Source organism: Trematomus bernacchii, unplaced genomic scaffold, assembly GCF_902827165.1.
Source record: "Trematomus bernacchii unplaced genomic scaffold, fTreBer1.1, whole genome shotgun sequence".
Classification (NCBI taxonomy): domain Eukaryota; kingdom Metazoa; phylum Chordata; class Actinopteri; order Perciformes; family Nototheniidae; genus Trematomus; species Trematomus bernacchii.
Window position 1 is genome coordinate 2,329,044 of NW_022987821.1, and position 14,122 is coordinate 2,343,165.

The following is a 14,122-nucleotide window of genomic DNA, read 5'->3' on the forward strand; positions in this document are numbered from 1 at the left end:
AGCTTCCGGACAATGTTAGCCGGTGTAAGAGCCTGTAATGCACCGTACCACAGCTCAGCAGCACATCACTCACTCATGTGCTATTAAAACTACAAAGATATACACTTATCGTCTCACACGTCATTTTATTCATCCAAGTTGAAGGTCAAAAATCTCCTGCCTGTCATTAGGTGATTTCTAGGTAATGACAACATGATGTTTTTTCATCTGTAAAACCTTTATTTAAATCTTAAACAGGTCTTTGTTGCATTATAGCATGAGGAATGATAATGCACCAGTAGAGTAGTCTGCCTCTAAGAGAGCTATATTTATAGTTTGGGGACAGGGAGGCAGCTATCAGGCGACAGGAAGACGGGGAGGAAGAGGAGCTTCAAGAGCTCGAGGCTGTCAAATCACAATGTCTCTATCTAACACTTACCTCCCAGTGCGCTGCAGCTCAGGCCCACCGTGTCCTCCGTGGTCCTCCGACTCTCCAAGATCTGTCACTCCGTTGGGAAGAGGGGGAATCTTTCGCTTTTCCTGCATGGTTAAGATCACTGTCATTCAACTGTCTGTGACTGGATCATAGGAACAATAATAGTCTTACATTTGTTGCCACCAGATGATCTCTTATTCATAAATGTAGCTGTTTCTGATACAGAGTTCATCAGCACAACAATCGAATTGCACAGAGAGGAAAAGAAAAACTACTTTTTAATCACCCAAAGCAGCTTTCTGTTAGGTAGCTCTTCCAAACAAGATGGCGAATTTTCAAAGTCGGTAAAAATAACAAATGTAGGAAAATTGTGTTTCTTTGAGAGGATTGAGAGCAGAACCCTGGGGAGCGGCATCAAAGCACAGAGTACAACGCAGTAGGTAATAGGGTGAACGCAGATGTTTAAATAGTTCTCAGAAGGCAGTGCGTCGCAAAGGGGACTCAGGCACATTATGACATAACAGTGGTATATAACTCTAATTGTTTTGCTGCAGATGATTCCTTCAATTTGGAAACATTCATCCTATTTACCTTATGTTACGTCCATAAATGTGTACAACAAATGGTTTGTTATGTACTGTCATTGGTTTACCTGAGAGGGCACGTTTTTGGGAGGTTCTATTCTGATGGAGGGGTCCCACTCTCCAGGAGGTAACACTGTCACCTGGTCCAGAAACTCATCGATGCCTGCCACCAGGTCATTCCTGTCTTTGGCCTTGTAAGCAACATCATGGAAAATCTGTGGAGGGAGTTAATTTCTTCAGTATATTTACAGAAAGTCCATATCTCCACAACAAAACAACATGCAATATTCAGAATATACTGCATTGTATGAGGTAGGCTGATTTGGATACACGTCTATTTTCATACATCGCACAGGACGGTTGTAAAAGGAAGAAAAAATAGCAACATCTGGCTCGTATGATGGTCAGTAAGTGTAGCTCATAGCTGCACTGTGGGAAATCCTGTCGCTGTTTGCATGCCACACTCTGCTGATCCCTTAAGGATTCCCCTGCTTTTAACAGAGGTCCAAGATCAGGTCACTAGAGCAGGTAAGGGGACTTTTGATTCATAGGACTGTTTCTCCACTACACAAACTGCCGTAATGCCATTTATAACGTTACAAAATTAAACTATTAATTTATGTGTACGGATTAATTTATTTGATAGTGAAAAAAACTATTTTACAAGACAGCTTGGCAGGGATCCAAAATCACTAATACTAAAAATGCTGTCCATTTAGTAGAGCATATTTAAATGTTTATGGGGCACCAAGACAAGTGTCTCCTCAGCTCTAAAGGCTCAAGTAAGTTGAATTGTCGTTATTGTACATATGTTTACATGGTTTTATTAAAAAGTGTTGTACTTATGCCTCACCTCATCAGTCATGAGTGTAGCAATAGACCGGCCAATTTCATGATACTGTGGACCTTTTCCCAAAGGGCCTAGCAGGATGAAAAGAAACCTGTGCAACACAAAGGACAACAGGTTTGAGTAAAAGTCAAATCCTTTTCTGAGGAAGCATTCAGGGGATTATCAGCTCATCTATCCAGAAGCGATACAGAATACAGAGAGAAGTGCTTTTCCCATCAGTAAGCGTAAAACCTTGTAGTGATGGGAACCTCAGCCAGGCCGTTGAGCAGCACAGCAGGGGACAGGCGGACAAAGGCCACCACAGGGCGCTCTAAGAATTCCAGCTCCCCCACCAGGACGTTAGACGCCTCAGCACCGGGAGGGATCTTCTTCATGAAGTGGAGGTCAATCTGTGAGACGGAAAGAAAACAATAATAGTATCTTAAGACCAATATTTTGTGCTGAATAGAATTCCAAAATACAGCCTGGATTTGACGCCAAACAACAAAAGAAAACAAGCTTTACTCCTGTTAAATTCCTCTTATTTTCCCTGGGTGAGAGGCTCACGGTGACCCTTTCACCTGTAACCCAATCGGTTAAATATACAGGACTAGTTATGTGCTCAGATATCAGTGCCCGTAGATAAACAGCAGGATCAGCGGTGGGTCTGGGAGCTCACCTTGCTGAAGTCCACAGCACTGTTTTCTCTGCTCACGTCCTGTTTGCCATCATTGTTAGTCGACTGGGACTGAGGTGAGACTGTTTGGCCTGTGAGGAAGATCACCAAAGCAACATCATGTCAATTTTCACGGAGGTACAGCCTATCAAAATACTTCTTTCCCACACAGGTCCCCAGTGAGTGAGGTACAGTTACATTCTCTGAACAATATGATACAACAGTGGACCCTTTTGTTTTGGGAGCTGGACCTTGATTGATGAAAAGGTTCAGCCCCAGTGACAAAAGATAATATTGTACATGGTTTCAGAGTGTACCTGGTGAGTTAGCTTAATATGAATCTGATGAGTGCTCACTGGCGCAGTGGATAGTGATTATAGCTAAACCTTAGGCTTATCTTTCAAGGTTACTAAACTAAATAAGGTACAATCTTTAACTTCCAATTTTGAATGTGTGTATCAACAAAAAGGTTTTATTTAAAAAGTCAAAGATTGCTCCTTTAAAACAAGTCCTTAGTGTGAAGTGAATGCACCAGTTACAGCTGTTTGAGCAAATCACAGCACTTGTGAAACATGTGGTTTGCTCAAACCGTCACCTGTGAAAGCTAGGAGTGATGCTACTGCCACTAAAGGAATTGTGCAACAAGGCATATTCTAAAAACACTTTCCTACAGAGATTTAGTTGGGAAGATTGATACAACTTTCATAGCTGTTGGTTTTATAATGAGACTACAGTAAAGCCAGCAGCTGGTTAGCTTAACTAACCTGGATTGCTGGGTGTGGACAAAAAATAGGGATGACATAGTATGACAAACTATTTGCAAGAAAGTGAATAAACATATTTCCACACACTGTTAACTGTTTCTTTAAATGTCAATCCCAAAGGCAACAAAATAAAGGTTATAAGCTATTTCTTGTTTTTAAAGTCACAACATGGATTTTAAGCAAGGAGCTAACACTATTAGTAATTAGTCACTGTTATGAGTGTAGAGCGTGAGTCACACATCTCTTATGGTTTTAGTAATTAAACACACTGACATTCACAATGACAAGAAGTGGAGAGCATTATCATGAAAACTGGCACGCTGCACATGCCCCTTTTTTCTTTGGAAGAACAAAAAACTGTGTGCATTTCTGTGCTTTTATTCTTATTGCTTCACTTTTAAGTTCCAAAAATAGAATTGAAGGACCATGTTTCCTCTCTTTTCTTCACTGCATACCCATTTCTAACCTCTCATGATGATGCTCTCCACTTTAATGTGTTCCTGTTTATTCTATTGGTAGTATAGCTAACTAAGCTTTAGTGTAAAAGCATGAGCTCTGGTTGCCTGTGCAGATTTCCTGCTCTGTGTCTTCATGTGTGATGGGACAGTAGCCTTGTGCAACTGCCTGAAGAACACTAAGGCGTTTGGTGTTGGGATTGCCAAAGGGCGTGTCTGGGGTCATGTTGCCGTGGCTGCTGGAGGAGCTCAAACGTGATGGAGGGGAGGACAGACATGACACGCAACACACACACCCTGGCCGTGCCAAACAGGAAAAGGCCTTTCTTGGTGGAGTAATATCGGGGAATTCAAGCATACGATTGGGAGATGTTACCGTTTCATAATAGAGGCCATTCACTGCTTGAATGAATGACACACGGGCACACACATGCAAATACAGCAGAGGACAACACACACACACACACACACACACACACACACACATGGAGAAACACACAAGAGGAGAAAATGAGATCAAACAGCAATAAAAGTCACAAATGGACAAACATTGGAAAAAGCATGGAAAGGATTACAACATTATGCATACAGAAATACTGTATATTTTTACATACATCAACATATATGTTGGGAAAAGCTGAGAATATAACAGGGTGATGAAAAGACTGCAGTGTGTGTGTATGTGTGCTCACCATTCTTGTCCATGGAATGTGGCTCAGATTGCTTCTTGCCGATATCAGCGAAGGAGCGTACGATGGGTATGCGGTTGGCCAGTTTCTTGTGGTTTTGGTGGTGGTGCTGTTTGAGCAGAGCCTCGCGGATCCTCCTCCTGGCTTCCGGACCTACAGGACCTGACAGCTCGTGCTGATCCAGAACCATATCTGAAAGGTATACATGTAGGTTTCCACATTAATCTTTAAACAGTTCATTTCAAATTCACAAAGTCTAATGAAGTGTGTACCTACTAAGCTGATTATTCCCACTAAAACCCACTCAGACTGATAACATCGTCACAAACAAGGCTATGTTCACCAGATCTATTCAGCAGCACAGTTTTTCCCACAATCAGATTAACACACTTTGCTGCCCTCAAAAATGAAAACACTGTCTTTGTGAACTTCTGTTTACTCGTTATAATGCTCTGCTGCCAAAAGTAAGTAGAAAGTGTTGATAGTAACAGATAAGGCAGTTTATAGTTTTAACCACTGAGCTACACAATACCATGGGACATTTTCAATTATTGCAAGTGTTCACCTGCGATCTCCTCCAGCGAGTTGGCCCTCATGTCCAGCATCACGGTGCCGTTCATGATGCAGCTACGAAGCTCAAAAAGGCTGTGAAGAGACAGAGTGGCTACGTAGGGTTTACTCCACCGCTCACCACCGTCCTCAACATCCTCCTCAAACTTGAGCCACCTGCACACATCACACATAAATAAATCATATGTTTATATTTGATAGAAGTAAAACAAAAAGTATCAGTTCCAAACACTATAATGAGCAATTTGATTGACATTGTAGAGAATGTGTCCTCCTATCTGATATATAAATGACACAGTGTATGCTTTGAAATTAAGTTTGGACATCCTGGGAGGAATGGTTATATAACAACAGCTTGGTGAAAAAAGTTGCAGTCAGAAATAAACACGATCAAACTCCCAGGTGCAACAGAGGAGAATTGGCACATCTGGCCAGCTGTAGCCCATGGGGCCGACTGCAGTGGTGTACCTGGCTGTCTCTTTCCATTCTGCGTCCTCACCCTCCCTGAGGCAGATTTCGTCTAGCTCCGTAAACAGGGCATGAGGAATGTGTTCCTCATCGGCATCCTCTGTCCCCAACAGGAACTGCACCCTCTGAGCTGGTGTGTCTGCTATAGTAAATGGGAAAGTGTGTGGAGACAGATAAAGGAGCGGCGAAGGCGACAGGACAGATATGAAACAGAAAAATAGAACATGATGTGCATTGGTGGAACTTGTTCAGAGTTTACTTTAGTCCATTTTAAGACCTACTGTGAGACGGAGATTCTCTTCCATCATCAGTTGTAGAGTCCCTCTCCTTGGACCTCTTCCTGTGTCTGTGTCCATGGTGACGGTGACGTCGGTGCGACCTCCTGCCCAGAGGAACGTGAACCCCGATGTAGAGAGTGCGGTGACCTGGAGAAACATGCACCAGACAATGTGAGACTCTACGCTCTGTCCTTCAAACTCAAGACTAGTTTGATGTTTCCCGTCTTTTTACAATGTCATGGATTCATTCTTTGACGTTTTTTAAGACCCATACAGAATCAGTGAAGTAGCTAACAATGGGGGGGGGGGGTTGCATTTTCACCTTGAATCAGCAACACCAGAGTAGCAAGAGTCAGATTTTACTCAAGACTTTGTGAGAGGAGGGTTGACCAACAAGACGAGGGCAGATCTTTTGCAAAATTGGCAATATTTCAGATTCAAACCCATTGCTAATAGGGAACCGGATGAATGAGGTCATTTGTAAATGGTATGAAGCCATGCGGGTGACAGAACAAAATGGGTCACAGACGGAATGCGGTTACTCAGTACCTCGGAGCTAACCAAAATGTAGGCATTGTAATACATGTTGGGAAACTCAGCAAAAGGTAGTAGCACGGCGAAGCAAGCAAGCTGCTTTCTCCAGGCCCTCCTGTGCTTGAATAGAACCATTGTCCTCTTTAAGGAGTCTGAAATGGATCTTGTAATTTGAGGACTTTTACAGATTTGTATTTTAAATCAATACAGAGCAGATAATGAGACTGGGACTGTGGAAGGATATTGTACCGTGTGAGCACAAGGGCCTTTCTCTGTGCGTGTATGTGTACGTGCACACATAGATAATGCGAGCTGACTTCCTCCTCCTTTATTGCGGTCAAGCTGCCTCGCTGCTGCTTGTTCCCGCCGGCCCTCGTCTCAGTGGCCGGACACAGACAGGACTATTGAACGCCTCGTTCTCCTGCACCATATGAGATGCCTCTGCCCCTGGCGTAATGTGACACCAAGGGCAGTTTGATGCTTGACAGCTACATCAGAGGATTATTAATTAGCTCCCTGCTTTACCATCATTTTACAAGGAAGAAACCAAAATGACAAGGAAGTCTATAATTAACTGTGATCTCTTTTTAATCCATCTTCACTGCTAAAGTCCAGGCAGCTCAATCATGTTACATCGAGTGATAAAAATATTCTCTGATTTATTATTCTGTAATATAATGAAAGGTTTAATATTCACATGTGACGGGGGACATGTTCCCCTCAATTAGTTTGAGTTTTACATTACTAAGACACACTTATATTGCTTTTTTATTTTGTTTTGGTAAAAGAAAAACTCTGACGTTATGGTGTCCTGTTCACTTCTAAAACTAAACCAAATCCCTTGAACATAATCTTATTTACACAAACATTAGGGAACCCTCTGAAATGTAAATCCAAAGCCATTTGTGGAGGGTGTGCGGCTTGTGCAGGTTTTAGAAATAAATGAGCTTATTCTGTTTATTATTGTGAGACTTATTTTGTATATTTTCATTTATTATGAGGGAGTAAAATCCCACATGAATTCCTTAAACTGTTCTTGGAGACAAATCCCATCATAGGGCAGTAATCAGATGAATGCACAGACATAACGTGAATCACCTGAGAGCACTCTGGCATCACAGCGATTGAAAGGAGACTCACTCGTCTTTCATCAGTAGGATTCCAGGACAGAGGTTAAGTGAGGTCAAAATGTATTTGCAGTTTGAAAGTGTATTTTACTCTGTCTACTGGAGACGCATTCAGGCAGAGCAGATTGCTGTTAGCAGTGTGTAAATGATGTATGTCGGAAGTAGAGGTAAAACTGACTTTGCACATGAAGCAAGTTTCACCGTAAAGCAGATTCCAGCAGACAGGAAGTAGCAGGTATGTGAGGAAAACGGAGCACTAGAGCTCATGAGCCATGACTTATAAATAGCTCGCCTCCTCCAGGCCTGAACTACTGCTGATGTCACACAATGTTTTCTCTTTTTTCCGTCAGTCAAGCCTTGCATTCATGCAGCGGTGTGTGACGCGCTGCTATTCCATGTCTTTAAGTCTTTGTGTGTGTATTCATGAATACACTGCTTTCAGGGCCACAGAATACATCCGTTCTGATTGGCTGGGCTTTCTCCTCACACGACTGGGTCTAGATACGCGGCTCTGACGTTGCATAACAATCATTGCTCTAAATTAATCCTCATAGTTACAGTTACTGGGCTATGCTTGTTCCGTTTGATTTGTTGAGGACTCATTTTAGCAGCAGATTAATCCATATTTGTTGCTCTAGCGAGTATTTGGGGCATCAGGACGGTTAATGTTGTATTGAGTGAAAATGAACAACATTCTGTATGTGTAAAATAACAGATGAAAATGTCGCCCAATTTCATGTTCCTTTTCTATTTTCAATAAAGTAATTTGAAGTTGTTTTTGTTCTTGATGTCCTGCTTACCTCTTACTTTTATCCCGAATATAAGGGTGTATGAGAATGAGTGTTGAAGGGGCTGAAAGGGTCTGAGTGTGTGAACTTCAGAGGAGCTGCTCTCCTGCTGACGCAGAGTCAGCGTTCCCACAGCACCAGACAGAGGGATAGTCATTATGGAAACAATCATTCGAGGATGAGGAGTCCTTGAGATGAAAGCCCATCTCGCCGGCACCGTCAGAATCAAAGACTGACAGCTTTGCCGGCTTCCTATGAGGACGTTGCCTAGCAACAAAAATACAGTGAATACTGACGGGGGAACCAAATCTCTAGATAATAGATGTTTTATTCCCTCCTTTCCACCGCTTGACTTACACAAAAATGTGTGATCTAATTGGTAAAAATAAAATGTTCCCCTCGTATACAAAGTTACACATATATAAATCATCTTGCTTTATCATCTAGAGTTTTTTTCTAGTGATAAATAAGTAATTGTCCCCACTTTTCCTAAGCTCACCTTGCCTATATTTGTTCTCTTTGTGATTCCCTGTTTCCCAAAGTACCTTTCAAAAAACCTTTTTTAGCACGTTGGGTCAATTCAGAATGCTGTTGGTGTAGAAATCTGTCTCTTTTACGACGGATGAAATGCTGATGCAAACACACAAAGAGACAAAAGCCCGCACACTTTGATTCTGCAGGACTCACATCAACGTCCTATCAATTTACATAAATAAAAATACACCTCCAAACGACGACAGATACTCACACTAAAGCTTTTTTGTAAGTGTTATAGCGATGTGTTTCATTGAAGGGGCACTCTATGAGTCCCCTTACAATACAGAAATCCCTCGCGTGCCTATTTTCTTTTATCTTCTCCACAAAGATGTATAATTAATTGTGTAATGTTAATATTAATGATCACTTATGGTGTTACCTTCGAGTTCTTCCTTCTCAAAGTTGGTGTTGAGCATGGAGCGCGTGCCCCCACGGTCCACCACTGCCTCCTCATCAGCTCTCTGGAAAAAGAGACACAAACAAAATAGGTGTGAACAGTTTGCGTTATCACTTAGAGTTAATAATTAATATAAGCACATTCCCTAATATTGGTATCCAACTCTTTACAGGAGATCCTGTGTAAGGAGCATTTGTCCGCACTGAAGTAAAATCTATATTTCATTAATGCTATTACATAAGACCACCCCCCCCACCCCCCACACACGCGCCTCATGATAAGATGATACACACAGCTCGGCATCATAACTTCAAGCGACTTTCACCATGGCAACAAAAGGCACCCAATTGCAATATAAAAAAAGCCAAATTGCCAGATTACACTGTGTTTGAGTCATGGTTTACAAAGGATGCATCACTGTGCGTAAGCATTAAATGGTGTGAATGCTCCACCACCCACGCCTCTGGCAGGGGAGATGTCTAAGGAAGTGGAGCAGCAGATGCTGGAGTACAGGCTGGTGGCTGGTGCTAATGGAGGCATACTGCTTTTCTTACTCCACGCTATAAATAGCACTGACCTTGAGAAATGAATGATTTGATTGGCTGACGCATCCGTCGAAGCTTCAAAAGTTGAACATTGCTCAACTTTTGAAGCGAGCAACGCGAGCAAAGCGAAGCGAAAGAACCACAATGCAGTTCGGCAAAGCGTGACGTCACCCCATTCAAAGTGAATGGGCAGAAAGAAGCGTTGAAGCTTCAACGCACGCTGCCGTGTGGACGCTGCGTAAGAGAGAGTTTGCCAAAGCCTGGCATTTCCTTTGCATGTAAAAATCAGAGTACTGCACTGAAAAAGTATGACTTTTCTTCCATTTTACACCCCTATTGTCTGTGAAGTCTGACACGATCTACTACTGACAAGAAGACATAATGCGGTACAGAGGGCCTTGATGTAAAACATGTACGAATGTAGAATCAGCGACCCTTCGTTCATTTTTTTCTTATGAGATCATGACAAAGCACTAAGCTCAACTAAGCTTTTTGATCATCAGACACAAGCTTAAACATATACACCAGATCGAGACTTCACACAATTAATGACATTACATAACATGTTAAAGGCACCCCCAAGTTTATCAGTGTTTCCCATGCATTGATTTTGGTAGGGCAGCCTGACAGACAACGTACATTGATCACCAACTATTGATTTTCCATGGTTTCACTATTTTAAATGGGTCAAATTGTTTTTTTATTGTAGAGCTGTGAATGCTCTCCTTGCAATCTAAATTAAAAAATGAACATGCGATTGAGGGATGATCGTTGTTGGCTTCCCCCGGATGGCCTAGTTCCTGAATGGAATCAATATGGAGTTCACAAATACTGACCATCATGAACACTTCTGCATACATGTGTCCTATATATGCATTCAATCTGACTCTGATAAGTTAGTCTGATAAATGTGTTTGAAACAAGGCTTAATCTTCAAATAAGCGATTAGCAATCATGTAATGAGCAGGAAAACGTTGGAATATAGCAGGGTTAAAAAAAGTAACCGTGCTGTACTTGAAATAAATTCACACATGGCTGCTTTAGTAAGTCATGCACATGAACACAATATATCTGTCGGAAACTGTATAACACATGATCAATATCCATTCTGAACATAAAACTAGACTTACTAGCATAGTATACAGAAATGTTATTAGTAAAATAAAATAATCATAATTTTTCAGTCTAAATTTTGCATCTGCAGTTATGAAATATATATAGAAATATTATAGAAATATAAAAAATCCTGCTTTTCAAATGGACCTTCTACAGCGTGAGTAATACAGCAAATATTGCCAAAACATGAGACATGTTGCATTCTGTGTTGTGACAAGCTGGCTGATGCTGGCCATCAATCTCTGATCCTGAGAGATTAAGCAAGAACACTGGAACGCTGTCACAAACAGACACACACTCACACACACAGACACACACAGACAGACAAACACACGCCCCCGCACACGGACGACCATGTGAGAAAAGAAGCCAAAGCATCGGAGGAGTGTGTGGACAGATGCTGACATGGTGGGCTTACTGTAGAGAGACATTAACAGACGCTGATGGAGCCCCTCCCACACACACACACACACACACACACACACACACACACACACACACACACACACACACACACACACACACACACACACACACACACACACACACACACACACACACACACACACACACACACACACACACACACACACACACACACACACACACACACACACACACACACACACACACACACACACACACACACACACACACACACACACACACACACACACACACACACACACACACACACACACACACACACACACACACACACACACAGAGACCCTGATGAGAATTCATTATCAAGTCCCTGTAGACAGACATGCCTAGATTTCTCCTGGCAGATGGTTAATGGTCATCTGAAATACTGACATTTTCTAATGTGGTAATTCTGTCATCGCCCATGCATCTGCAGTACAATTCCATCCAAATCAATCCTTTGTGTCTACTGTGAGAGGAATCATAGACAATCAGTACGCCAGGGTGGCCAAAATAACAAATTCATTTCCTAAAAACTTTTTTTTTGTACTTATGGAAGTCACAAAAACAGAGATGTGAAAGCCTGGGAGAGTAGCAGGGGGCTGGCCCTGCAGGCCCCCAGGGAAACTCTCAGTCTCAGTTACACTCCCTGTCCCAGACCCATGAGAACTACACATACATCTATATATGCAGCTAGTATGCAAAATAAAGCTCCAAAATGATCTGAATAGCCCTGAGAGGCAAGAGAAAAAGAGAAAAAATGTATTCTCCCCACTGTGAGTTATGAGAAAGTAACCATTGACATCCAGACGGTGTACAGAGTACCCATGTTCTCCTCTACAAGGCATTAGCATCTTAGAGATATTCAACATCCTTAGTCCAAATATATGCCATTTGTTTGGTTGTTTTTGAATACTTCTCATACATTTCCACTATTTCCACTTCTACCTTTCTGTTGCCAGTTTCCATCCCAATCAATTAATTTTCTGAAAAAATCTACAAGGATGTCTGGGAAAAAATTCCCAAATTGAACGTAAAAATGTATTCTAATAAAATACAAAAAAAGTGACCAATCTGATTAATTCTAGCCTGTTGCTATGCTCTTTTCTGCTTCGTCCGAAACAAAGCTTTACCCTGCCCACTACGACAGATGAGCCAGAATCTCCCGCCTGCAGGTCGCTGCTACTATTTATAGACAGGTTTCTACCTCATGATGCTGACCCCAGACCAGCCCACAGAGAAACATCCCTGCTCAACAATCTGGGTTGAGATTAATCTGCCAGCGTTTACAGCACGATAAAACCTTCTCTGCGACCATGGGATCAGTGATGGAGGCTCCTGCGTGGTGGAGAGAATTAAATCAGACATTTCTGCGTTGGCTCGCTGGTCGCGGGTGACAGCTTCGGGGGAACGTTAGCACAGAGCACGTGACCGAGACTCCAGGGGAGTCAGGATGGTAAAGGTGGAGGAGGGGTAGACATGTGACCCGCATGATGATTAGACACTCTAACATAACGTGAACATACATTCTTTTTCATAGTAAGCCTTTTCCCTTGACTGGTTATTGATTTCTCTGTATTCCTACACATATTCTTTGCACATGTACTGTACACACATGCATAGGCCTGCTAATGCACACAGGGGCTGTGCAGGCAGTGGTGTGACGGGGCAGAGCAGTGTGGATGGATGAGCTACACACTGGGGGAGAGGAGCAAAAGGTTTCAGGCCTGGACACAAACCGAGGACCGGGGATGTTCTAATGTCAAACTGAGTTAACAGCGCATGTGTGTGCTCATGTACTGTATGTGTGCACAGTGCTAGCATTGGTGCAGCAATGGTAAATGGAGCATCATGACCTTGAAAGCCTTGACATTGAGTTTCATCTGATTTTGATTCAATGCACATTGCTCTGTGGATGTATGCAGCAGAGCTTCAAAGTCATATCCTGCACTGGGAAGAATACATACAGGACAGTCGGTGTAGATCTTGGTTTGATTTCGGTTTTTCCTTTGCATGAAACACAGGGTCGAATCTCATAAGTGGATTTTGTAATATTAAGGCCTGCTTTTAAGTAACTATAGATAACTTTTGAAATAAGATAAAACACTTCTGCTGTGGTTTTGCTTTAAAAGCTTCACTAAGACCGCAATGACTAGTAACAAAGAGCACCATGTTGCTTTAAACTTAAACCCTGAACATTTGGATCTAAAGTATTTAAAAACTACAGCTAAATAAGTAACATTTAAAGATAAAACAATAGTTAATAAATCGTGATTGAGAAGGCTTGAGTGCATTTCACTAGAAAAACGAATACAAATACAAAAGCCAACAGTACCCCCAGTGTCCCCCTCTAAAGAACAGGTGCACTTGGTCTAGAGTTACACATTTGCAAACCAGCTTGCAGAGATTTCCCACAGGTTATTTGTCATAGTCGAGATCCACGCAGGATGTACCAATTGCACTTAAAAGCACCGTTCTAGAAGACCCTTCAATCAATCTGCACTTGATAAATCCAATACATGGGAGGTATTTCTTCACCATTCATCCACCACCTCTCAACACCTGATTCACTCCTCAGGCTGCACGTGCGCTCCGTGTTCCCACCACTCTTTCTAATGAGTTGCATGCCTCACATTGTTACACAGCGCCTGAGGAGGATCGAGTGATTGACCTGAACAAAGCCTGCGTGTCCTCCAGATCGACAGGCAGCCACCGCCCTGGCTTTAAACACAACTGGTGACTACTGATGAAAATAACCAACTAATGTGGGAAAGCAAAAAATAACACCAGTGTTCCCTGCACATACTGGGTGATAAGCACAACAAGATACTCAATATTTATGTATTGTTCCTGACCTGACATTGAACAAAAGATGACAAACCTCTGTAATCCCATACCTGATATCTTGTTGTGTAACTTTAACT

At 42.2% G+C, this 14,122-nt stretch overlaps 1 protein-coding gene across 5 annotated transcripts in view; it reads right to left on the bottom strand.

Moving 5' to 3' along the window:
- Positions 1–14,122, bottom strand: part of LOC117498923 (sodium-driven chloride bicarbonate exchanger-like) — a 31,812-nt gene that overhangs the window by 10,677 nt on the left and 7,013 nt on the right. For 4 of the 5 annotated variants that reach the window (XM_034151112.1, XM_034151111.1, XM_034151115.1 and 1 more), the window contains 10 exons: positions 9,094–9,175; positions 5,732–5,875; positions 5,451–5,592; positions 4,978–5,138; positions 4,416–4,604; positions 2,508–2,596; positions 2,081–2,238; positions 1,853–1,940; positions 1,068–1,214; positions 419–519 (listed from right to left, as the gene is read on the bottom strand). In XM_034151112.1, the coding sequence (XP_034007003.1) occupies positions 419–519; positions 1,068–1,214; positions 1,853–1,940; positions 2,081–2,238; positions 2,508–2,596; positions 4,416–4,604; positions 4,978–5,138; positions 5,451–5,592; positions 5,732–5,875; positions 9,094–9,175 (1,301 nt within the window). Of the gene's footprint in view, positions 1–418; positions 520–1,067; positions 1,215–1,852; positions 1,941–2,080; positions 2,239–2,507; positions 2,597–3,831; positions 4,123–4,415; positions 4,605–4,977; positions 5,139–5,450; positions 5,593–5,731; positions 5,876–9,093; positions 9,176–14,122 lie in introns of all 5 variants that reach the window. The other variant, XM_034151116.1, reaches the window with a different exon arrangement.